The following is a 25,713-nucleotide window of genomic DNA, read 5'->3' on the forward strand; positions in this document are numbered from 1 at the left end:
GCCCACTCATTAAAAGCTGCGCTCAGCTACAAGGGAAAGTGAATCTCCATGCGAGAGAGAAAGAGAGAGAGGCGCTGTCTCTTTAAGAGGATGCCAAAGCCGATTACATCTGATCTCAACAGTGATTCTGTCTCACCGTCTGTCCACTACTACTGCTTATTTTGCAGTACGCTTTGACTGACAGCGTTATATATCGGGGTTAAAACTTTTTTCCCGCTCAGAATGGATTGGGCACCGAACTCGTTTGGATGAGTCGCGTATGAGCGGTGCGCTTCACCTCGGCAACTTTCTCCTGCGCATTTCTCCAAGCAGCCTAGGTGGAAAGTTAAAATCGCATGGGATATGGTGACAAACAAGTGAACATACATTAAACCAAGACGGAAAATGCAGAAGAGTGTTCGGTACAATGAGGGACACGCTTTGTTTCTCTCCGTTATCGCGCGTAAAGAGGGCACCAAGCGAGGCTATCTCAGCAAGAAGACCACGGAAAACAGCAAATGGCACGAGAAGTTTTTTGCACTTTATCAGAATGTTTTGTTTTACTTCGACACCGACCAAAGTGCTCGACCATCAGGGATTTATCTTCTGGAGGGATGCACATGTGAACGGGTCCCTGCGCTCAAGGTGTCCACTGTTGGCAAAGACGCACTTGACAAGCTGGTGAGTTCAGCGCTACTGTAACACACCTGCACAAATTGTGAAGGGTTTTGTTGTTCACCTGCAACGTTTGCTGAACGACTAAAGTTTAAAATGTAAGTCAGTCAAACGCACCAAACAAACGCTCGTGAACAGAAGACCGTTTAGCCTGATGTGGTAACCATAGCAACACTACGCTGCTTTAGGGCTTTCCTTTGAGAGTATATTGGATTTAACTCTGACTAATGCTATTTTAACTCTTTAAAATACATCTACAAGTCATACATTATGAAAACGATATAAGTTTCTGTTTAAATGTCTTTTATACGCTAACGGTAAGCAAATGTGTGTCCTTGTTATGTTTTGGTTACGCGTGAGAATCCTCCACAGATTTTACCGTACTGCTGACTGAAATGACGTAACGTTGAATCCAAAATGATTTAAAGTTATGGAGTAATTCAAAAAAGATGAAGAAGAAAAAGTTTAAATATGGAACGCTGCTTTTTTTATTTGAATATTCATAAGTAGATCTAATTATCCCTCGCATTTAGAAATCCAGCGCAATACTGAACTTGGAAAAAATAGTATTTTGCTCATGTCATCGAATGAGTATCAGATTTACACTTACAATTTTCTTTGGTAATAATCATGTGAAAACCTGTTGCATTGTACTGCCATATTCCTCCCGTGAATAGGATTAAAGTGGCTCTGAGACTTGACTATGCAGATTACCCTGTTAATAAACCTCTGTAATATCTATACTCGCCCTTTATTGGAACGTGTGAGATGGGTGGGTGGTGATTTGAATTTCACATTGGCTTCTGACAAAGAAATGTGAATGAAGCCTTTTCATCCTGAAATGTTCACCTTGGTTATATAAAGCTTGGGTCTGCTGATGTCATAAGAATGTGTTATATTATTGGGTGAGCAGCACTAAAGTCAGATGTCATTCAGAAACGGCTTTAGGGGCTTCCCGTTCAACAGGTGTATAGTCTGTTACCTCAGCACAGAGGAAAAAATACATCTATTTATGCAAGCATCATGAGCCATGCCTAATATGGGAATTATTCAAGCTCTATTCACCCATGTTTGGTTTAACACTTTCATCTGCAGAAAAATCATGTATAATCATTTTTAGTCGTCATTTACTAATGGTGTTGGTTTGTCATGGAACAGCCGTTTAATGATGTCATTCAGATCTCACTGTTTTATAACTAACCAAATTCATGATTTTGTTCTGCATATTTTTTATGATGTGTTTTTTAAGTACTCTGTAAAACAATACTGCGTTCTACACAATCAATGGACAACATGATTGATTTAAGTTAAGTTTTTTAGATTTAAGTGGATTAAAAATAAAACAATTAAGCTGTCACAAAAAACTCAAGATTTGTTTTGTGTCAACTTATTTTAACCCTTATGTACTGTTGGGGAGGTTTTCATCCACTCTGAAATATTAATTTGGCCATAACTTTTTCTGTTTCAGCTTGCTGAACAATTTTTTGGTGACAAATCTTTTTTTGACACATATTTTAAGAAAATACTTCAAAATAAAAAAAAAAAAACACTCTGGCAATACACGATACACTCTGGGCAAAATTACTTCCCTTTTGCTATGTATAGCTGCAAACTATATCCTGGCTTGCAGGAACGTTGAATTTTACTCATCACAATTTTAGACAAATCTGTGTTTATTTGAAATGAAAGTACAAAAATCCAAAGATTTTGAGAACATCTAAATATTCATCTCAGCTCTCAGAACTACATAGAGTAAATAAAAACAAAACTGTGTATTTCTGCACCATCATATGTTAAAATGAAAGTCAATGTGGCAAAAACAGCCACCAACAGTAAATTAGAGAGAATAACTGAAAATCTAACAATGCATCAAAACCAATGTTGTTAATAATTGTTCACATGTCCAAGACTGTGATAAAAGAATCAGTCCAAAAATTAATTTCTATATTCAAAATATACATAATTTTGTGTGTTTTACCCAACTGCATTACCCATTATGCTGTGCAGAATTCCACCAATCTGGCAGTTGCAGTGAGTAAAGAGTGATAAAGGAGATCTTTAGCTCCATCCAGTCCAATGAAGCACTGTAGAAAATGTACTTGAGTCTCCCTGTACTCATAAAAGTACTTTTGTGAGTTTGTGTAATTGACAAAGCTTTGTACTGTAGAATTGTACTATAGGTCTGTCTCATCTTGTAACTCATCTGATTTTCATTTACTAATTACATGAATCTAATTACAGATTTCAATGTTGTAAATTTAACTTGCAGCTGGTTGGTTTGGTTCATGACAATACTATATATATATATATATTATAACAAACACTCTTAAAATATCTCATGTGGAATATCTTAAAAGGGATTTAAAAAAAACACTCATAAATTTAGTGTATTATAATTAAGATAAATTGATGCATAGATTAGATTATGTCAGAAACTCTATATGCTTGTAAATTGATCATTTTACAATGAATGTTTATCTTTAATTAAGGTTTTATCACGAGTACGCTGACATCAAAAATGAAAGTGTTTTAGATTCAGTTAATTATCTGATCTTGAATGTCACAATTGTTATTGCAGTGTTCATTGTAAAAATTATCTGCGAACATCATTTGATGATCTGATTTTTCATAATTTTTGTCAAAGTTTCATAGAATACATTTCACAATATTTACTGACAGTTTTTCTTAATTGCTTTTGCTCAATTCTTGATTGTTTAGATCTCTGAACAATTAGCTTATTGTTCACTTCAGAGGGGCATTTCTTATTGATTGAAGCTAATTACAAATGCTTTGGCGCATGTGTGTAAGTACAGTCTGAACAAAACTAATTGCATATGGCTTATTGATCAAAACTGATGAGTCAATTCTCATTTAAAGGTGCATTAGGTGATCTTACTCAATGCTAACAGCTTAGCATAAATCTCTGAATCACAGTCCCTCCCCTGCTGTCTAGAGCCACGCCTCCTTAAACACGAGCACAGCAAAAGAACCCTCTCTCGTTTGTTAAAAGTAACTAGTGCCAAAACTGCCAAACTGACATGCTATTTCAGAGTGATTATTTAGAGTTGCATGGTAAACAAAAAACATTGCACGTGCGTGCTCTCATGAACGCTCGGCGGTCGGCGGAAATGCATACAAATGGCTGCGTAGTTGTTCAAATCTGCATTTGCTGACAGGCAGATTGGGCTACTTATCGGAATTATGTGAGATGTCGGCCCAACTCTATTTTATTGGATGAACATTTTTTTGTTTTATGCCTTACCCAAAATACAAAATACAAATAAACACATTTAGATCATTTACTTTAATCATTGCAATAAGACTGTAAAGAGACTTTTAACCAGCACAACAAAAAATGCTTCTGAAGACAATAACCTACTGCACCTTTAAATTGTCAAACATTTTACAACTTCTGAATCATTTTTCATCATGTAAGTCATCATCACACTCAAAACTGTTTATTCAAAACATTTGTATACTCACTTTTACAACATAAATATTTGACATAGACATTGTTTGAAATGTCTGCTAAATTGGTAAATGACCAAAACGTTTGGTAGCATATTTATATATATATATTTATATATATATATATATATATATAATTATTAGTAGTAGTATTCATGAAACTGATATATTATTTATATAGATTGCTGACATCACAATCACTACATTTACAATCCTGAACTGCAGTAACATGCTTGTGGAACAGCAATTGGAAAAGTGTGATTGCTTGCAAGGCCAACAAAGCCAACAGGATGTCCACTAAGAATGTATATATATAAATATATTTTGTAGTGTATTTGTGGTGCCTTAAGATAAATAAAATATACAATATAGTAATTGAAAAAGCAGGATTGCAAACTGCATTTGGGACATTTGTACACAAATAAATGAACTGTATAAATTCAAACTTTCATTTTTTTTTCTATGTACTATTGACTCTTCTCATCAAATATCAGATTTTTTTTTAAACCTTAACATTTTTAAATCTTATCTCTGATTACAATTTATGATCACTGGTGTGAAGAAATCATTGTAGCATTTATGTCAGGCTCATTTAAAGACTGATGAACTGCTGAAACCTATCAAAGTCATGAAATCCCAGGCTTTTGGAAAACCAAATTTCATAACTTCAACTTTATTTCCATTAATGAAAGAGAGAGAGAAAAAAGATTTGTATGAAACATGCAGTAAGTTTGAATCTATTTATTCTACAGATGTTCTGTAAAGTAATTCCCACACAAACATGCATGGATCTAGTTGATCAAGTGTGTATTTGTAGCCTGTTTGATTCTTTCCTCTGTGAAACACAAGTTTGAAATCCTCTCTCAATCATACACCCACGGACTCCCACACGGCTGCATTTAAAAATGCACAAGCTCTCCCACAGACAGCAAAAAAAAAAAAAAAAAAATCACAAAGGAATAAATGTGGGCTAGTCTATAAAGACTACAGACAGGTGCTGAAGCAGTCGACAGGGATACTGAAACTCCTCTAGGGAGATACAAACCTGGGGAATAGAAACATTTACAAACAAATGTTTTCATCAATAACTGATTATCAAAATTGTGTAGGCAGAAATTTCCAGCTGCTTTATCCTAAACAGAAAGCAAACACTAATGTCTCAAAAGTCAATGAAAATCTTCCTGTGCCTGACTGGTTTTATTTGTTTATTCCTATGAAGTCTAAATCTCTTTTTATAATGCGAGATTTTTATGATTAAGCATTTGTGGAAAATACAGTAAATAGAGGCCTGTAAATGTATAAAGACTATGGAACAATCAGACAACACCATGACTTGATTTTAGGTCTTTTTGTTGTTATGAGACTTTCTTGTATTAACTGCCTTTATGAAAAATTAATTGCATCAATACACAAAGTATATTGGGTAATAAAACAGTTCTGAGGCTCATAAAGTGCTTAGAAACAGGCATAAATTATAAATACTGTATTCCCACTAATGTTGTGTCTTAGATCAATGGTATAATCTTTTAGGTTCTAAATAAATAATCACGGTAGTCCAACAACAAACACGATTCATTTGTTGTACGGTATGAGAGAAAATGTGACTTTATCAAAGGTAGTGAGTGGATTTAAATATGAATGTTTTCAGCCTGTTTGTGCATATTGTTTAAATAAAGCAGTGAGGTCAAAATGTTTCCTCTTTAATTAGCCATACAAATCTTAAATGCTGATTTGATTATATGTTAAGTTTAATTAGAAACCAATTTTAAGAGGATCACGTGCTTATGATTGTTTGCGGCTGGTCCAGCATTTTCCAATGTATAATTCACCAATCAAACAATTTATAAACCATTATTAATACCCCATGTTCCATATAACAGCCATCTTCGTTTTGCAGAATCCCTCTTTCCACCCCTACTCCTCCTCCTTTCCTAGATGGGTGACACGGTGGCCCAATGGTTAGCACTGTTAACTCTCAGTAAGAACGTCACTGGTTCTAGTTCTTACCAAGCCAGCCAATGTTTCTGTGCGGAGTTTACACATTCTCCCTGTGCTCACATGGGTTTCCCCTGGGTTCCCCGATTTCCCCCCACCATCCAAAAAACATGCAACTTAAGTTAATTAATTAATCCAAATGGGCACCATAGACAAGCTCCTAGTAAGTAGTTATCTCTGAATAGCAATCACTATCTGTTCATTAGCTACTACAGCAGGGGAGTTCTCGAGATCTACCTAAACTCAAACTCCCCTCTCACCTTGCAAATGGGAGGGAGCCCTGGGCTCTATCCCGGAACAGCATGCCAAACAATCTTTCTAATCAATCATCAGCTAAGTGTGAACTCTTAAAATGATAATCAGTATTATTCTGCTTTCCCAGTACTGGGTTGCAGCTGGAAGGCCATTCATTACGTAAAATATATGGTGGAATAGTTGGCGGTTCATTCCGATCTGGCGACCCCTGATAAATAAGGGAATCAATAAATAAGGAAAATCAATGAATGAAAGACTTACACTGGCTCTACTCCAAGATTCATTGATGTTCCTTAGTGTTGGTGTAGTTCATTCATACCCGCAGATCTGATGAGGTGACAGTTTGATGAATGAGCAAACAGATGAAGATCTGTGGGGGGCTGAGTGTATAATTTTCAGATGAGACTCAGGTAATAATTTTATGGTGCAGAGGGAAGAATGACAAAGTTTCTCCTGAACTTCAAGAATTTGCACTTAGATATTGCTTGACACTATTTGCAGCTTTGGCATGCTGTCCTGGGAGAGAACCCTGAGCTCGGAGATAATTGAGATTAGGGCTGTCGCCTGGTCATTAAGCATATAAGGCGGTCTGAGAACAAGTAGGTCTCGAGAGCTTACGCTGGTAGATGGAGGTAAAGAAGGAGATGACGTGGAAGGGGGGATTATTCCAAATCGAAGAAAAAGTGGGGCAAAAACAGTCTAACAGTCTCAGATAGGAGACCAGCCGCAATCAATCATTTTACATGCTCCTTTCGAAATTAGTTTGTAAAACTTCACATGGTTGAATGGTTTTGCTTTGTTGCAATGTCTTTTGCTTGGATTTGCTTTTGTATATTTAGCCGAAACAGGAGTCACTTCACTGTTACACCCATTTACAAGTGGCGCCAGCATTAACGCTTCCCATTCACTTTGAATGGGTGACGTCAGTCTTTGCTAAACTGCATTGTGGATCCGTCTTTTTAAGCTTTTCAGGCGCCAATGGACGCGTCAGCAAATCAGATTGCTGTATGCAAATACACCAGCTCAGACAGTAGCCAATTGCTGACTTCATTGGCTGACGCTGCTATAATGATTGCGTCAACCCCAACTTCAGAGTGACACACCCTTGGTCGAGCAATGACAATGAAGCCCCATGTGAATGCACAGTTAGGGATTTTCCTGGCTCAAAATGAGGCAGAGGTGGTGTCCCAGTTATGACATTTTTAAAAGAGGTCTGGATACAGACTAGGTGCAGTTGCAAGGTGAGCTGCATGCAGTACTTTTAATGCACACCCTCTAACACTGCCCTTAACAGTGATGTCACTAGTTCCATTAAGTGCATTTTGTCTGATGCTTTAAGTCTCAGATATGCAGTTCCAGCTTGCAGATACTATTGACACTTTTGCTACTTGAAACAAACAAATTTTGTATTATCCTTCGAATCTTATAAAGTAAAACATTATCTTATTTAAAAAGGTTGATGTTAAACTTATCTATATACATGACCAGTGCTTTGTCCATGGCCTTTTGGATTATATTTTCACAATTTGATGGGACCACCTTGCAGTTCTCTTTGTAGAAAAAACCCTGACTATACAAAGAAGTCTCAATAAGTCTCAATACTAAGTCCTCAATATTTAGAAATGTATTTGAAAGTTTGCTGCACTCCATTACACAGCATTGCTATTTCGATGACAAAAACATTTAGCTAACTGTAGCTACCTTTCCATCCACCCATTTTTATGAATATTTTTGAAAAACGGTTGATGGAAACGGCAAGATGTGCTAAATTTTTAAAAAATAATAAACTACGATGTAAACACTTTTACCAAACAAATTCCAGTATGTGGATTAAAAAAAGGTCATGTGATTTTGTTAAAAGAGATCATGTGGTGATAAAAAATGTGTATGAATGGACCAACCAGCAGGCTGAGCACATTGTATAACATCTAAAAAGTTTTTTGATCATTCTACAATGCCTTAGCCTTTTTAGTATTAGTTTTATTATATTATTAATGACCTCCTAAATAGTCAACAGTGTCTGTGTTCTGCATCTCAGACCTTCGAACACCACTGCGCATTCATTGTGCGTTGACAAACTTCTGAGGTGCAAGTTATTTACAGTATTAAAAAAGAAAAGATTCCCGAAGTTTCTCTTACCACAGCAAATTCTGTTTTTACTGTGGATATTTAGTGCCAGATAATCAGGAAGTGACAATCTTGTTCTCTTTTACTACTTGATTAATAATGGAAAAATTGCTGTGTTCGTATGCCTTATATGGCATATTCCAGTTTGCACATACATTTAATTTGCATCCTTTGGATGGAAACATAGCTAGCGTTCCCATTGTCAATGTGATTGAACTAGAAAAAGTGAAAATTCCAGAGTGATGCTTTAGTTTTATTGGTTGAATGAGAGCGAAGCTGTGATAATGTTTGACATATCTTAGAATAGAGATAGTGCTGAATTTTAAGTCGAAATCAAATTAAAATCAAAAACAATTTAGCAAAAGATGCGAGTTGTCATGCACATCTTGTTTAGATTAGATTAGATTAGATTCAACTTTATTGTCATTACACATGTACAAGTACAATGCAACAAAATGCAGTTTAGGTCTAACCAGCAGTGCAATAGCAGCAAGTGCAGGATACAGGTATAAGTTATAAAGTGCATTTATAGAAAACCTATGGTGATTTTTACAGATACAGGTTGTTTTAGCTATGAACAGAGAATTACAATGAATATATGTACAGATTGCTATTAATAATCAGAAGTGTGCAGATAGATAAACATGATTACAAATGTATATGTACAGTGGGTGTGTACATAATTACAGATGCCCATGTGCAGAGGGTATGTACAGTCCAAACAAGTAAATCAGTGCAATGTAGTGCTATGAATATGTGCAAATCTGAAATGTGCAAATGTTAAACAGTTCAGTTATTGTAAGGAGTATAAGTTAGAGGAGAGTGGGGGTGTATTGGGCGGCAAAAGAGTCAGTGAGACACAGAGTTCAAGAGGGAGACAGCTTTGGGGGAGCCTGAAGCGCCTGCCAGAAGGCAGGAGTAAAAACAGTTTGTGAGCAGGGTGAGAGGTGTCCTTAAGAGTACTGCGTGCACGGCGCAGACAGTGTTACTTCTGCATGTCCTCTATGGCTGGCAGTGTGGTCCCTGTAATGCGTTGGGCAGTTTTCACTACCCGCTGCAGTGCCTTACGCTCAGCAATGGAGCTCTAGTAAATCTAAACGTAGTAGTAAAGGCGAGAGGGCATACATTCAGAGAGACAAACAATCAGTATTATTCAATACAGCACCTAAAGTTGAAATATTTTGAGCATTGATCCCGGTGCACATTCACGCTCATTGGAGGTGCGTTCTTGTCATCGAGGCTCAAGCCATTTAAATGAAAACAAATGGGTTCAAAGTGCAGCACAGTTCTTTCTGCGTCCAGTGTGAAAGCACAGCTGATTGTTGCTTGGTAATAACAGATAGTAAAGGATTACGCATTATGTTTTCCATACAGATTTAGATGAGATATGTGAATGGTTAGTTAACCAGAGATTTACAAGCTGTGCAGAGCAAACACAACTCACACAAACAACTGAATACATATTCTATAAGGAGGCAACCATTTTAATCAATCACACCTTCAGGTTGTGATCATCCACCACAATGCACTTCAATGTTTTAGGGAGGGGTGTTCAAGTTTTTCAAGGTCTGTGCAGAGTGTTTTTTTTCAGATATTACGTCACAATGACTAAATAATCATTCATTCATTTTCTATTGAGCTTAGTCCCTTTATTAAACAGGGGTTGCGACAGCGGAATGAACCACCAACTTATCCAGCTTATGTTTTACACAGCGGATGCCATTCCTGCTTTTATTGATTCAGTTTGACTAGTAATCACGCACAGACAACAGGGTCATCCAACAGAAGGATTTATTAGACACTCAACTGAAGTTATGAAGTGAGTTTGGAGTAGCACCAAAAAGCCATAGAAGTAACACAAAAAGCTGTTAAATCATTCATTCATTCATTCATTTTTCTACGGCTAAGTGCCTTTATTCATCAGGGGTACCATAGCGCAATGAACCACCAACTAATTGAACATATGCTTTACACAGCAGATGCTCTTCCAGCTGCAACCCCATTCTGGAAAACAGCCATACACACATACACTACAGCCATCAAACACACACAAAACCATCAGAATAGCATCGCCTTAGCAGAAGGCATTGTGCAATTCAAAACAGGCAAAGCAACAGATTAATATTATTCAACATATCCAGATTTTTACATTTTTACATAACTAGTTACTTCACAACACTGATTGCAGATTATATTGTCAGCTTTTTTTGCCTAGTTTTTTTATGAATTATAGATCTGTGTTGTAAATGCTGTTCATTCTGAAAGCAGGAGCTAGAGATAAAGAACCAGCTTTACTCACAAAATGCACATAAAAAACCCCTTCAATTAATCGAACAGCTCTAATAGAAATGATATAGGGATAGTTCACTCAAAACTGAAAAATTTGTCATCGTTTACTCACTCTTCACTTCCAAAGCACTTTAACTTACTCGCTTTTGTTGAATACAAAAGAAGATATTTTGAAGAAAGCTGAAAATCGGTATTGGAATTCAGTGGTTACATGTTTTAGCTTTCTTCAACATATATATATGTGTGTGTGTGTGTGTGTGTGTGTGTGCGCGTTCAACAGAATGCAGGAACTCATACAAAATTGGAACAATTTGAGGAATTTTGAATAAACAGTGTAAATTTTAATTTTTGGGTTAACCTTCCCTTCAAATGTGTTTGTTAGTTTTTGCCCCTTTTTAAAATCTCAAGTAGTTACAGTTTTTCTTAGTTGTTTACACATAATTACTTGTACTTCAGACATAATCACTAGTTTTCACTACAACATGTAACTGATGCACAATGCCTGCTTTACACTCAAATTGCACACACACTTTTTAAAAAAGACTACTCTCAATTCTCTGCATTTGGCATAATTTGTCCACACTCTCATTCAAAATTGTAAAGTCAGTTGCCCTTTTTTGCATACTAACTCATCACACAAATAAACACCTGTCCGACATAATTGCAATTTGGAAATCAGAGATATTTTTCTTCCTGGACATGGAAATCCACTCTTTTATTTTATTTTTTCACTGTAACTGTATTCTTTAAATACTTCTGTTGATGGTATATGAAGACCATGTCATGTGCAATTTTGTGTTGGTTGGGATGAGCACTGTGTACACTGTTTTTGTGGTGAAAAATACAGTAAAATATATTTGGTACCGTGTATTTGTGTGTTTTGCATAAAAACAATATTCTGAAATATTTAAATTTATAAATGGAGAAGTAGTCATAGACAGTGTTTTACATTAAGCACATCAGTGTTCAACTGGTTCTTATAAATGTCTATTCATGTGACGGTTTGTGTGTTAGTTGAAAACAAAATACCATTTTGAGAAGAAATCACATTGTTTTGAGTGTAAAGTTTCATCTTGCAAGAGAATTAAAGTTTTGGCCAATGTGTTTATGTTTTTTTGATTTGTGTGTAGAGTTCTGACAATATGAGACATGCTTTCAGAAAATGTGTGTAAACAATTGGGAAAAACTATAATAGACTTGCCCCTTACTGCTGATTGGCTACAAGTGTGTTTTGACACTGCAGTCAAAAGAGGTTTGCGAATATTGCACTGCGTACCTTTATATTTATGTGTTAATAAATAAGCATGCGCTGTTAAATGTTATAAATGCACATATTTTTTTCTGTTCTGTTATTCACCATTTAATTAATCTTTTTTTATATATATAAAATATATAAGATAATGTTTAGCTTAATGTCTAGACTAGGGGTGTCCAAACTCGGTCCTGGAGGGCCTGGTGTCCTGCGTAGTTTAGCTCCAACTTCCTCCAACACACCTATCTGGAAGTCTAGTATACCTAGAAAGATAAATGATAAGGGTTTGAACTAAAATATGCAGGACACGGACTCTCCAGGACCGAGTTTGGACACCACTGGTTTAGACGGATCTTTTCAGTACAAAGAAGTGAAATATTTGAACTCAAATCAATATTTTGCATCCAGTTAATTGCAGTTTACCAGGCTGACAAAACAAGAGTTTCTGTGCCAGTGTTTATTTAGAGGTGATAAACATTTTCTTCCATTCCATTATTTTTATATATTATTAACATAATAAAACGGCATTTTTGCATTAATTATATTAGGACAGTATGTAGAGGAAGTGAAGGAGAGAAAAAGGGGAACAATAGTATAGAGAAAGAACTATAAAGTTAAAGTCAAAATTGTTTTTATTATTCTTCTTTGATTTTTTTTTCTTTCTTTAAAAAAAAAAATCCCAATGATGTTTAACAGAGCAAGGAATTTTTCACAGTATTTCCAATAGATCAATATTATTAGCTCTTTTATGCAATATTTTTTGATTATCTAGAAATCCAACCATTGTTATACAATGACTTGCCTAATTAAACTAACTTGCATTATTAACCTAATTATTGCACTTTAAGCTGTATACTAGTATCTTGAAAAAATCTTGTAAAATATTACGTACTGTCATACAGTTATTAGAAATAGGTTGTTAAATCTATTATGTTTAGAAATGTGTTGAACAAAACTTATTTCCTTTAAACAGAAATTGGGGAAAAAATATAGAGGGACCCTATAATTCAGGAGGGCAATAATTCTGACTTCAACTATGTTTGAGTGGCCACTAGGCTATCGGCACCAACAAAATGTTCTTTTCAGTAAAAGTGTTTTCTGATTATTTTTAAGGTTCCTCACACAAAGAAAACTATTCTTTAAAGACCCCCTAGTATACATGAAATAGGGGCATATTTTGATTGTAAGGGTCTCCAACTACAGTCTAATGTGCATTCAAGGTCAAAAACACTTTCATGGTCTTATAATATGCATTTATTTTACCTAATTATCCCAACAACTGTCAGGTGAATCGTTCAGTGATTCATTTGTTCCCAAACCCTTCCTTAGCGCGAAGCAAATCTTCGCTGATTGGATCGATGACAGCCTGCTGCGATTGGTCGACACTTACAGCCTTCAGTGCGAGACAGAGTGAAATGCCCAGCAGCTAATTAACAATATAAAAGTAGTCAGAGTGCATACATGCCTCATAGTGCAAGGCGTGGATTTTGGCTGCCAGTGGACAGTGTAAATACAGACGATCTACTTGAAAATACAGACGACTGACTATTTTATTGAGCAAAAACTCCAAAAACTGGGGAGGAGATCACCTCCCTGCTGTGTTACACACTACATGGAAGGTCATTTTCAAAATCCATAATATGAGCTCTTTAAAAACTGTTGAGTTCTTCTTTGGGGGTTTGGTTGCAGTGGTGTGAAAACCCCCTTTGACATCTCCAGAGTGCAAGGGCTTTAAAGCTAGATTATTAGTGACTATAACTGCTTACATCTACATTTGCATTTATTAATTCAGCAGATGCTTTTATCCAAAGTGATGTACGAGTCAAGATAAAAGAAGCACTTCAAACCATCAGATAAAAGTAATGTATACATGCTATGACAATTGGAAATTAGTTTACTTTTTTTTTCTTCTGTGCATACGTAGAGGAGAGAATGTGTCCTACAGGTAGTTTGTTCACTTACCACTTACCTGTGTGAAGCACACTCAGAATTGCACAATGTTTTCCAGTAACATGAAATATTAATAAAGTGAATGCCTCAAAATGCAAACATTCCCTACATGTTTGTGGATCTGTGTGAAAACATGTAGTGAGAATGTAAAACTTTTCCATTAAACCTTTAGAATAAAGCACATCTAAACTACTTTATGATTTATTCAGTTTATTTATGAGTCATCTGACATGTAAAAATAAATTGGGTCCCATTTTATCTTGTTTTTCTTACAGACTCAGTTCAAATACCTTATTATGTTGTAATTGTCACAGCCTAAACTAATTTGCACAGAGTTACTTCATGAATGCAGACTCAATGATTTATTAGTCATCTTATCAAATATGTCTATTATATTACATTGCTGATGTCTTTGAGAACACCACAATCTTTTAGATTCAGTTCGCAGCCTACAGAATTGCTAACTGTTGTCCGAAAATTTATGTGGTTTTAGAGTAATATTGATTCTTTTAAAACTGCCCTTATGAAATGACGACATTCCTGTAGGCTTAGTCTTAATAAAAATGTTATTGAGAAATATATATAATACTAGAAATGGCATATATTATTGATTAGCTGGGAGTTTGACCTGTTTCTAAAATGAATATTGTTAATATAGTTAGGCTCACTGTATCATGTTGTTAGAAATGTTTGCAAGTGCAAAATTAATTTAGAGCACCATTAAAAAAGTTTCATTAGCATGATGTTTTTATCTTACAATCTGAAAGTAGACTGATTAGTGCAAGGGTTCTTAAAGTCAGAATTATTAGCCCCCCTTTGAATTTTTCTTCTTTTTTAAATATTTCCCAAATGATGTTTAACAGAGAGGGTGTATTTTTACAGTATGTCTGATAATATTTTTTTCTTCTGGAAAAAAAGCAATTTTTAATTTTTTAACACCATTTTAAGGACGAAATGATGGTGAAAAATCTACTTTTCAAGCTGTTCGGACAGACATGTGTGTAAGTATAGTGTATAGACCATCATATTGGGGTGATACAAACACACACAGTCCTTTTTTTTCCAATTCAATAACATAAAAACGGTGGACCAATTGGAGCGTTTTTTAGATCGACCACAACTTGATGTAGGAGTGCGGTCCCCTCGCACACCAGTATTGATTGACAGGCACACGTCACCATATCCTCAGTTTGTTGTTTCACATCTGCCATTTTCAGCGTGTGAGTCAAAGCGATGTCACTAAAGGAGCACCCTTGCTCTATTTTTAGATGCAAGGCTCATTGGGCTCAACACAAGATCAACATTCACCACATGATCAATGTAATCGGAATTATGGTTTTAACTTAATTTGTTTGTTGGTAGATTTGCAAACTAGTTTACTTTTCATTGCGTCTACCTTAAACTTCAGCCGTTTGCATTTCTCAAGGTCACAGAAGCTCCCTGTGAGTGTGATCTTAACTAGATGCAGCTGGAAAGTGTGAGCGCGTTGGCTCACGTGAGTGTCGCTCCATTGGAAATAAAATAACGAACCTGCCTGCAGGTTGCACAACTGAAGCACCGATCGGCGACGCTGCGTTGCTACGCAGCGCCATGCATTTTAGAATTCTAAACATACGTTTCTATCAGGGTACACACAACAGCGCTTCAAGTTGGCGGCTGTCCGTGGCGCCCAGCCACGATTTGCGACACTTTATATTTCTGCCGTGCCACAGAGTGCCATCTGAATAGTTTCATTTTAAATAACATGCGAATGTGCGTGTCTGGTGTGCCGTGTCGTGGCTCTAAGCGGGTCATGCACTGCCCCTAAAACAGCGAGCTGTGTACACACCCCCAAAATAACACTTTTTAACACATAATAAAAAAATCTGAATTATGTTTTGAACTGAACCTAAACTGGCACACTCAGAAGAATCATAATATTAATGTTAAATCATAAAAAAGGGGCAAACTATGTGCCCTTTAAGCTAATTTTATTCCGATAGTCTACAGAACAAACCATTGTTTTACCCTAACTTGCCTAGTTAACTTAATTAACCTAGTTAAGCCTTTAAATGTCACTGTAAGCTGTACAGAAGTGTCTTGAAAAATATCTAGTCAAATATTATTTACTGTCATCATGGCTAAGATAAAATAAATCAGTTATTAGAGTTGAGTTATTAAAACTATTATGTTTAGAAGTGTGTTGAAAAAATCTCTTTGTTAAATAGAAATTGTGGGGGAAAAAATAAACAGGGGGTCTAATAATTCAGAGGGCTAATAATTCTGACTTCAACTGTATTTACTGTATTTATATTGGGAGATTGCAGGGAGATTGCAAAAGAGACCAGCCTCTGCTTTAAACTAGACTGACTGAATATTTAATATTAAATATTTACCATTTAAAAATATACAGACAAAAGTAAAATACAGTAAAACACCCTAAATCTGTTGAAACGCATTGATCTGATCGCAGTTGAGTTTGCAGCTGGATATTATCAGGAGATCGCTGACAGGAACAGTGAACAGCTCCGCAAGAGCGCGTCTGAAACTCATATGCAAGTTTACTTTACAGTCTATGGCAGAAACACCATTAAGCCTTGCTAGACCCTCCTGTTTGGGCGTGCGTCTGTTATAAATCATTCACAGGATATCAATTTGGACAACTATGCGATTATATTAAATAGTTTACAAAAAATACACAAGAGAGACTTTCACTTCACACATAGTTTGTGAATGAACAGACTTATGTGTTCTAGTTGCAGACGTGATCATGAGGCTGTTTTTGTGCCAAGTTTGTAGTAATTAATCACAGAACAGGAGAAAGTGCACTACTTTAATTATTTTAAAACAGCATATTAAAATCAAATCCAAAAATTATAGTATAATATTGAGGTAATTTTATTGAGTTAATTATCTCGCGGGCCCACTTACAGGATCGCTGAGGCCCACCGGTTGAGAATCCCTGGTTTAGTGTACATACTGTAAGATTGCCATAATCAGACTAAGAGACAATAACATTGATAGATATTTTATTTAGCAGACATAAAAAAACACAGAATGAGTAGTTTTTTGTTGTTGTTGCTCTAATTAAACGACCAAGTAAACAGTCAAAATTATCTTTAGAAGTTTTAATTTGCATTATTGCATGTTTCACAGAAAAAATGTAATTCAATACTATAAAAGTAAAAAAAAAATGTAATTAAGTAATTGCTCTGGCCCTCTAACTCTTTGTACACTCACAGGCCACTTCATTAGGTACACTTGTCCAACTGCTCTTTAAAGCAAGTTTCTAATCAGCCAATCACATAGCAGCAATTCAATGCATTTAGGTATGTAGACATGATCAAGATGAAATGCTGCAGGTTAAACTGAGCATCAGAATGAGAAAGAAAGGTGATTTAGGTGACTTTGAACTTGAAATGATTGTTGGTGCCAGACGGGCTGATCTGAGTATTTCAGAAACTGCTGATTTACTGGGTTTTTCACGCACAACAATCTCTAAGTTTTACAGAGAATGGTCAGGAAAAAAAAGAAAATATGCAGTAAGCAACAGTTCTGTGGGCGCAAATGCCTTGATGCCAGAGGTCAGAGGAGAATGAAACGACTGGTACCAGCTGATAGAAAGGCAACAATAACTTAAATACTCACTCGTTACAACCGAGGTCTGCAGAAAAACATCTCTGAACACACAACACATCCAACCTTGAGGCGGATGGGCTACAACAGCAGAAGACCACGCCGGGTTGCCACTCTTGTCAGCTAAGAACAGGAAACTGAGGCTACAATTCACACAGACTTACCAAAATTCATCTTAGACTGGTTTCTTGAACATGACAATGAGTTCTTTGTACTTACATGGCCTACACAGTCAACAGATTTCAATCCAATAGATCATGGAAGTGCAGGTGACAAATCTGCAGCAACTGCGTGATGCTATGATGTCAACAAGGGCCAACATTTCTGAGGAATATTTCCAGTACCTTTTTGAATCTAACCAATCCAATCCGGTACTAGTAAGGTGTATCTAATAAAGTGGCCAGTGAGTGTATGTTTGTGTATGTAATGCTAGATATTTCTAACACTCAATCTCCTGTCCCTTTTACATTGTATTTCTTATAATCTACAAGATTTACAGTATAGATATATAAAAAAGTGTCAGTATGACGCACATTTAAGCTGTAAACATTCAGTATACATGTTACTTTCTTAGCATAAGGAGTATAATTTTGAAATTTCAGCCATACAACTTGTTAATGTACAGTATTTTGGCATCTAACGTTAACTCTATTTGTTACTTTTTATACAAAAGTAGCACACACCCTAAATGTGTCAATTCAAGGTGTGTATTTTTTATGATGTTAATTTGTTTTTCCAACTAGGGGGAATGCATGTTTAGGGAATTCCCAGAAGATTAACACGTGTTGTGGGGAAAAAAAAGTTAAAGTAGTCTAACCTTTTCTACTGTACTGCACTTCATGCAATGACCTGCTTTATTGTTTTAATGATTTTGTTTTGGCACAGATAGTTTCACAATAATATTTTTCAAAGCATGGGCAGATATACGAAGCAGTGGACACATGTTCTAAAATGGAAAAAGTTTGCACGGAAAAACAAGCAGATTCTAATTTATGCTTTTTACTTTTTAAGGAAGGACAGAACATGTGGAATGTGATCTTTTTTTCATTGTTTTGGATTTGATCTTTTCAAGACTACGGATAATTTAGAGTTCTAAAATTCAGAAAAATTAAATGATTCTTCTTTCTGGCAAATTATATGGTAACACTTTAAAATTATGATCCATTAGTTAATGTATTTACTAACATGAACAAACAATTAGTGATACATTTATTACGGTATTTATTAATCATTGTTAATGTTAGTTAATGTTATTTAAGTTAAATAATGTTAGTTCATGTTAACTCACAGCGCATTATTTTAACAAGCTCTGAATGTTATTGCATTATAAATGTTGAACTATGATTAATAAATGCTTTACAAGATTTTTCATTATACATTAACATTAAAATAATGGTCAATTAGTTATTGTTACCAATTATTACATGATTACGCAGTGGCACAGAAGGTAGTGCTGTCGCCTCACAGCAAGCAGGTCGCTGATTCGATCCTCAGCTGGTTCAGTTGGTGTTTCTGTGTGGAGTTTGCATGTTCTGCCTTTATTCATGTGGGTTTCCTCCAGGTGCTTAGTTTTCCCCCACAGTCCAAAGACATGCAGTACAGGTAAATTGGGCAGCTTAATTGTCCATAATGAAGGAGTGTGAATGATTGTGTATGGGTGTTTCCCAGAGATTGGTTGCAACTGGAAGGGCATCCGCTGCATAAAACATGTGCTGGATAAGTTGGCGGTTCATTCCGCTGTGGTGACCCCGAATTAATAAAGGGACTAAGCCATAAATAAAATAAATGAAGGAATATATATATATAACGACAGTTCTGTCTGGTTCTTGAATCTAATTGGCTAATAGTCGTGAGATATTTTGCCAGTAACAGCACACAAAGGCCTCTTCACCTTTGTGTATTACTCCGCCCACATACAAGCAGAGAGACACTACAGTTTGACAAATATTCCTGCTGTTAGGCAACATAATGTACTTCTGAGGCAATTTTAGTCAAGAATGTAGTTGTTTAGATTGCAACTTTGCAGTTTATTTACAAGGATAGTGCCTATTTTAAAATATTTATCATTTCTGAGAGACAGCGCATCGTTGTTCATTAGTCAAAGACAGTTGACGTTGTCTATCCACAAGATGGTGCCAGGCCTGCAAATAAGAAGCTGAAAAACGGAAGCGTCACAGTTTTTAAGGTGAAAGAAGCTGCAAATAAGAAGTTGGATTTAGCTTCGTCCCTCCTTAACGCAAACACAACAGCAGTCTGGTGGCTGGTCTGCTTTTTTCCGGGGTTAATTATTGCGATATTGTAATGGTCACTTAATGTTTGATATGCATTGTGTATAAATGTCATATACCCTTTAAGAGGACCTTAGAGATGTAAGCACCTTATTAGTAAGCACGCATGTATGGGAGCACAGTTCAGTTCAGGTCGCTCTACCGCTGTATCATTCTTGTGAGGCATGTTTGAGTGTCTTTTTTTATTTTTTTTGCCTACTCATTGTCGTTGACTAGCATGCATGTAGTCAACATCAATTGGGAGAAACGCATAAAGGCCAATAGGAAGAGTGAAATAGTTTCTGTCTCTTTTTTTTTATTCCTATCTCTGTGTAAACGCGGGACACCTGGCGCCCTTCACAATACTGACGGCAACAGAGAAATACTGTAGACTGTAATAGATTGTAGAGAGATATCTCTGTAGAAGAAAGGCATTTCATGTCACGTTTAGCTTTCTAATCTTAAAATGTAAGCAAAATCAGCAGTTTTGTCATCACCAGACATTACACTACAGAGAATCATTTAAACACTAGCTCTAAAGTGACGTTGGAGAAATAGTAACGGCTTCTGCTGTTCTGACGTCAGCTACAGGTGTGAATGGATGGTGTTAGAAAGTAGTACCTAATACAAAAAGGTTTTAGATTCTCTGTGTTTGATTTTCTATTTTATTTACATGATTGTGCTGTGGAACTGTTGTATAAACCCAATATCACACTCGTAGCAGTGCGATATGGCTGTGAGAGGCGTGCGTCCCACTAGTGCTGATATACAGCCATATCACACTGCTTACTGTAAATGTGTGTTTTATTTATTTATTTATTTTTTAAATGCCCTGTCAACTCAAAAGCGCAAAGGTATCTAAGTTTAATACAGTGTTCCTCTGACTAAACATCAAACCATCCACCTAATATTGATTTACTAAAATATGCTGAGCCATAAGAGGGCCCACACACTGCATGAATCAGCAGAAAAGGTCAGCAAAAAGCTAATATTAAATAATATCTATTTATTTACTTATGTAAATGTGTGTAAATATATATTTATTTATTCTTTCATTTTTCCTTCTACTTAGTCTCTTATTTCCCACAGCGGAATGAACCACCATCTATTCCAGCAAATGTTATATGCAGCAGATGCTCTTCCAGCTGTAACCCAGTAATGGGAAACACTCATACTCTAATTCACACACACATACTTATACACTACTGCCAATTTGCCTTTTAGCTGTGAGGTGACAGTGCTAACCACTGAGCCACCATGCCCCATATTTATTTATAAAATGTTATATTAATTTTAGTAATATTTTTTGATATTATGCAAATGTTTAGATGATTTGTGTGTGATTGTATTATTTAATTTTTTTTCCAAACAAGTGGTTCTAATTGTATTTGCATTGTAAACCTTAAACAAACATTAAAGTTATAGTTGACCCAAAACTAAATAAAGTCATCATTAACTCAGACTTTGTGTTTCTTTCTCTTGTTAAACACAAAAGAAGATATTTTGAAAAATGTTGGACACCTGTAGCCGTTGACTTCCATAATATGAAAACAAGTGATATGGATGTCAGTGTTTACAGGTTTTCATCTCTCTTTAATATATACCCTTTTTTGTGTTCAAAAGAAGAAAGAAACCGATAAAGTTTTTGAACCATTGAGTAAATGGTGAGTAGATTTTTCAACAATTTCTTTAAGAAGATTTTTATTTTATTTTTGAGGTTATTACTTAAAAAGATAATTGTTATTCTAAATTTTCAGCTTCTGTACTCTCTAAATCATTTAACATAAATCTGCTCATTTTGTTTTTATTGTCATTATTATTAATACAAATGTTTGCAGAGAAATAGCAAAACAAAAGTCTGCAGATTTACGTTAGCCCTGGCCATAGCCATTGTAGTAATGTTGATATTATATTACACATTTCCTTTCTTGACTGCAGTTGTTTTTAACATTAAAGAATCTCAGTTGGTCTTGTCATTACCGTTCACACCCGAGTGGGAATTAAATCATCCTGCTGTTGTCATCAGCCACTGGGATACACACAGCTGGACATGATGCGCTGGTGTTAATACAACATCATAAGTGTAATGCTGCTACTAAATACACAGTTATTTTCTTAACAATCTTTTTATTAGATTGTAATATTCTACAAATATATTAGAAATGTCCAAGAAAGTCTCAGAAATGCATTTTGTCTGGTTATTTTTGAGCAGATATTTTGCATTATAGGTGATCAGTAAATGGAGCAGAATTGTGCTGTTGTTTTTAAAAGGTTGACTGCTCAATCACAATGTAAATCTTTCATTGAGATCTGGTGACTGTGCAGGCCATTTGTGTCTGAGATGATTTTGAGCTTTATAGTAAGTGGTTGGTTTGTAATCATGCCCTTTAGCCTTTACAAGATGAGTATAATGTGGTTATAAAAGGACTGACATGGTCAGCAGAAATACTCTGGCAAGATTGTATTATTTAAAATTAAAAGATGCTCATGTGTGGTGTTTAAACAGTCTGGCTATACTTAAATGTAACACCTGCATTTCCAAACTAAAACAAGGTCTTTGGTGTTTTCACAATGCTTCGTTTTCATGGGACAAAGATGCTGAAGTAGAGCAGATGCCAGGTATAACCATAGCAAAACATACATTGTAAAACCCGATAAGTTAACCTAAACTGTTTGAGGAAACCGATTGCGTAAACTGTTTAAGTTTTGAAACCAGATGATTTGAGTATTTTTACAGTAACTTAACTATATTGAATCATATGCTCTTATATTATTTGAGTTCATATTGTCAAACATTTAGGGTATTAGTAATTTGTACAGATTTGATGTGCAGCTATATAGCTACAAAAACAGCAACGCAAATTATTTGAGGAAACTGATTGTGGCAAATGGTTTTGTGTTAAAGTTGACTTAACTCAAATGAATAAAGTTAATCAACTTAAATGGTTTGCCGCAAACAGTTTCCTCAAACTATTTGATTAGCTAGAGTCTTTTGAACTGAATTCATTCTATTACCTGAACACAAATACATTTCAACATGAAGCAAAAACTAAAATGTAAACGAAAAGGAGTCATTAAGACATTTTTTATTTTAAAAATACTTTTATTTTAGTAAAGTATATCAAGTACAAAACAAGTTAGTAAGTATTAAGCAAGTCTGTAAACAGCCCAAATTTAACCAATCAATCAATGTGTCAACATTACCTTTTGCACAAATTTAAGAAGATTATAATGTCTATTTCTTAGAGAAGTTAATGGGAAGTGCATCCCCATGTCAAAGTAACTTTAAAAAAAATTATGGGGTTAGGTATTACAATGTGCAGTATGTTTTAAAACCGAAACTCACTAGTGTAAATGGCACCTAAGGGGTCCAAAGTGTGCCAGTTAATTCTCCCCCACACCATTACACCTTCACCACCAGCCTAAATCTTTAATAGAAGGCAGGATGGATGCATACTTCATTTGATCACACCAAATTCATCTGATTGTCACTGCTGAAATGGATCCTTTGCGAACCCAGCAGGGCTCTAGATTAACTTTTGGCATTGGTTGCATTGGTGTGCCTAACTTTTTTTCTTGGGTGCACCCAAATTTTTGACTAAATCGCATTTTTATTCATATTTAAGATAAACAAAGGTAGGATTTGAAAATGAGGTATATTATTTAATATTTACATCAAAAAAAAAAAAAAACATCTTGTGGGCCACTTTTCGATGTCTGACAAGCTTTTAGCATCAGCCATGAAGATTCCCTATAAATTTTTTGCAAGGAAATAGTGAACAATTTCTGGAAAAAAAAGGACATATCCTATTGATTTGACACAAGCGGACAGTTCTGAAATATGCAAACAAAGTATATATTCAGGATGTGAGAGTAGCTTGAAATGAAATTTTAGTCATGAGAAGTTCCATGCATCATTTTGGACCTTTTTAGGGATTGCAAATGCAAAATTTCTATTGCTATGTTTTTGTCTGATGCACTTAAGAAAAATGTAAAATATAATTAAAATGTCACATATTGTTTCCATAACACTGTCCCTAACGCATAAAAAAAAAAAAAACACTTCAATGGTAGAATCTCAAACAAGACAAAACTATGAATGCATCTATAAAATTATAAGAGATAAATATTTTGGTCTCCAGTGATAGGGGCACTATATTGGTGATTAGCCGGATCGTCAAACTGCCTGTGAATGGTCATTTGAAATTGTTTTTGTATATTTGCATCAACAAACTCACTGGAAATTTTTGCGTGAAAATCCCAGTAGATCAGCAGCTTCTGAAATATTTAGACCAGCCCGTCTGACACCAACAGCCATGCTACATTGAAAGTCAATTAAAACATCTTTTTTTTCTGTGTTGAGTTGCTGCCATTTGATTGGCTGATTAAATATTCACATTAAGGCCCAATCCCAATTCTACCTCTTAGCCCTTCCCCTGTTTCAATTCTCTTTAGCTTGAACACGGAAGTCAGGAGATGCACAAATTAGTTTTTTTGTCATTATTATGAATTTTTACAACAAACAAGCATTTGTTCAAATACATTCATAACCGTGTTCATGTTTTACCGTCATGCTAAAATAAAAACAGCTAAAATCTATATTCCCTATTAATAACTTCTGTATAGTAGCTTCTCTCACATCTGCCACTCGATGACTTTGGAATCCCCTATCAGAAAAGTCTAGTGGTTGGGAATGACCTTTGAACAGTGTCTGGTATAATGTCAATGCTGTTTTCGTGTGTTTACATAGATGAATATGACCACGGTGTAAATGTGCAGTACAGTTACAAGCTAGTTGTCACATTATATTGTTATTATAACATGATACCGTTGCCTTCAGTGATTTCCTGAAGATAAATATCAAAAAAATAACGCAACTGGAATAAATACAGCAGTCGCCATTGTCGATCTCATTTGAAGCAAGAGATTACAAAGACATATGACGACAGATCTAGGTGTTGTGCTGTCCCATTTCTTAGGGGTAAAATTTGAAGCCCTTCTTCTTCACACTCTGTTTCAAGGGGAAGAGGTAGGGTACAAAAATAGAACTGAGATTGGGCCTAACATTAAGCTGAGTTGATGTACCTAATAAAGAGGCCAATGAGTTTATCTTTAATGAACCAACAGCTATTATTCAATATCTACTGTTAATTATACATATTAAGAGGCTATTTCCAGGGTCATGACCACCATTAATTGTCTTCCCCAACATCTTGGGTAAGCTCATCTATCTACACATGAAAGCAGATAATCTTAAATTCATACACTTTTAATGTATGAAATCTATCAAGCCCCATGACAGCACTGCCACCACGGTGCCTCAAGAATTATCATTACCATAGCCATTGTAAAAACAAGATCCGACATAATGTGAATCTTTTCCAATTATACTGATGTGTTTCGGCAAAAACTGAAGCGGTTTCTCTGTGAAAGTTATTTTGTCCCTATGTTCCTCATTACCAAAACATCTTCTGTGGATTTTTCACTAGATTAAGGGGAAAGATGGAGAAACTTATTCCCTGGTTGTTCAGCTTGTATGATTGGCTTCAGAAATAAGCTCTAGATTGGGAGCATTAAAATGGCAGGTCTCTGCAAAAAATATTGTTTTGGAATGTGAAACCTGCTGTTTTGTTGTTGGGTGTTATTGTGGTTTTGTTATAATGAAGTTTTTTTTTTTTTGTCTTACACTGGTCATAAGGCAGCGCATTCAGGATGACATATACAATCTAATATTTAGGGCCAGATTTACTAACAGCTTGCATCAGCACAAGCACTACTTTATCATTAAACACTGGTTGTTGTTTTTTTTTGCTGGTGACCTTTTTACATATGCATTTGTAA

General features: G+C 35.5%; 1 protein-coding gene across 8 annotated transcripts in view; it reads left to right on the forward strand.

Moving 5' to 3' along the window:
• rasgrf2b (Ras protein-specific guanine nucleotide-releasing factor 2b) overlaps nucleotides 1–25,713 on the forward strand; it is a 121,611-nt gene continuing 95,898 nt past the window's right edge. For 7 of the 8 annotated variants that reach the window (XR_015490228.1, XR_015490229.1, XR_015490230.1 and 4 more), the window contains exon 1: nucleotides 38–660. Coding sequence is in view for 5 of the 8 variants with exons in the window: in XM_087251937.1 (XP_087108063.1) it covers nucleotides 385–660 (276 nt within the window). In the remaining 3 variants the exon portion in view is untranslated. 8 annotated transcript variants of the gene reach the window in all.

The sequence above is a fragment of the Danio rerio genome, chromosome 5, assembly GCF_052040795.2.
Source record: "Danio rerio strain M-AB ecotype USA chromosome 5, GRCz13ab, whole genome shotgun sequence".
NCBI lineage: Eukaryota > Metazoa > Chordata > Actinopteri > Cypriniformes > Danionidae > Danio > Danio rerio.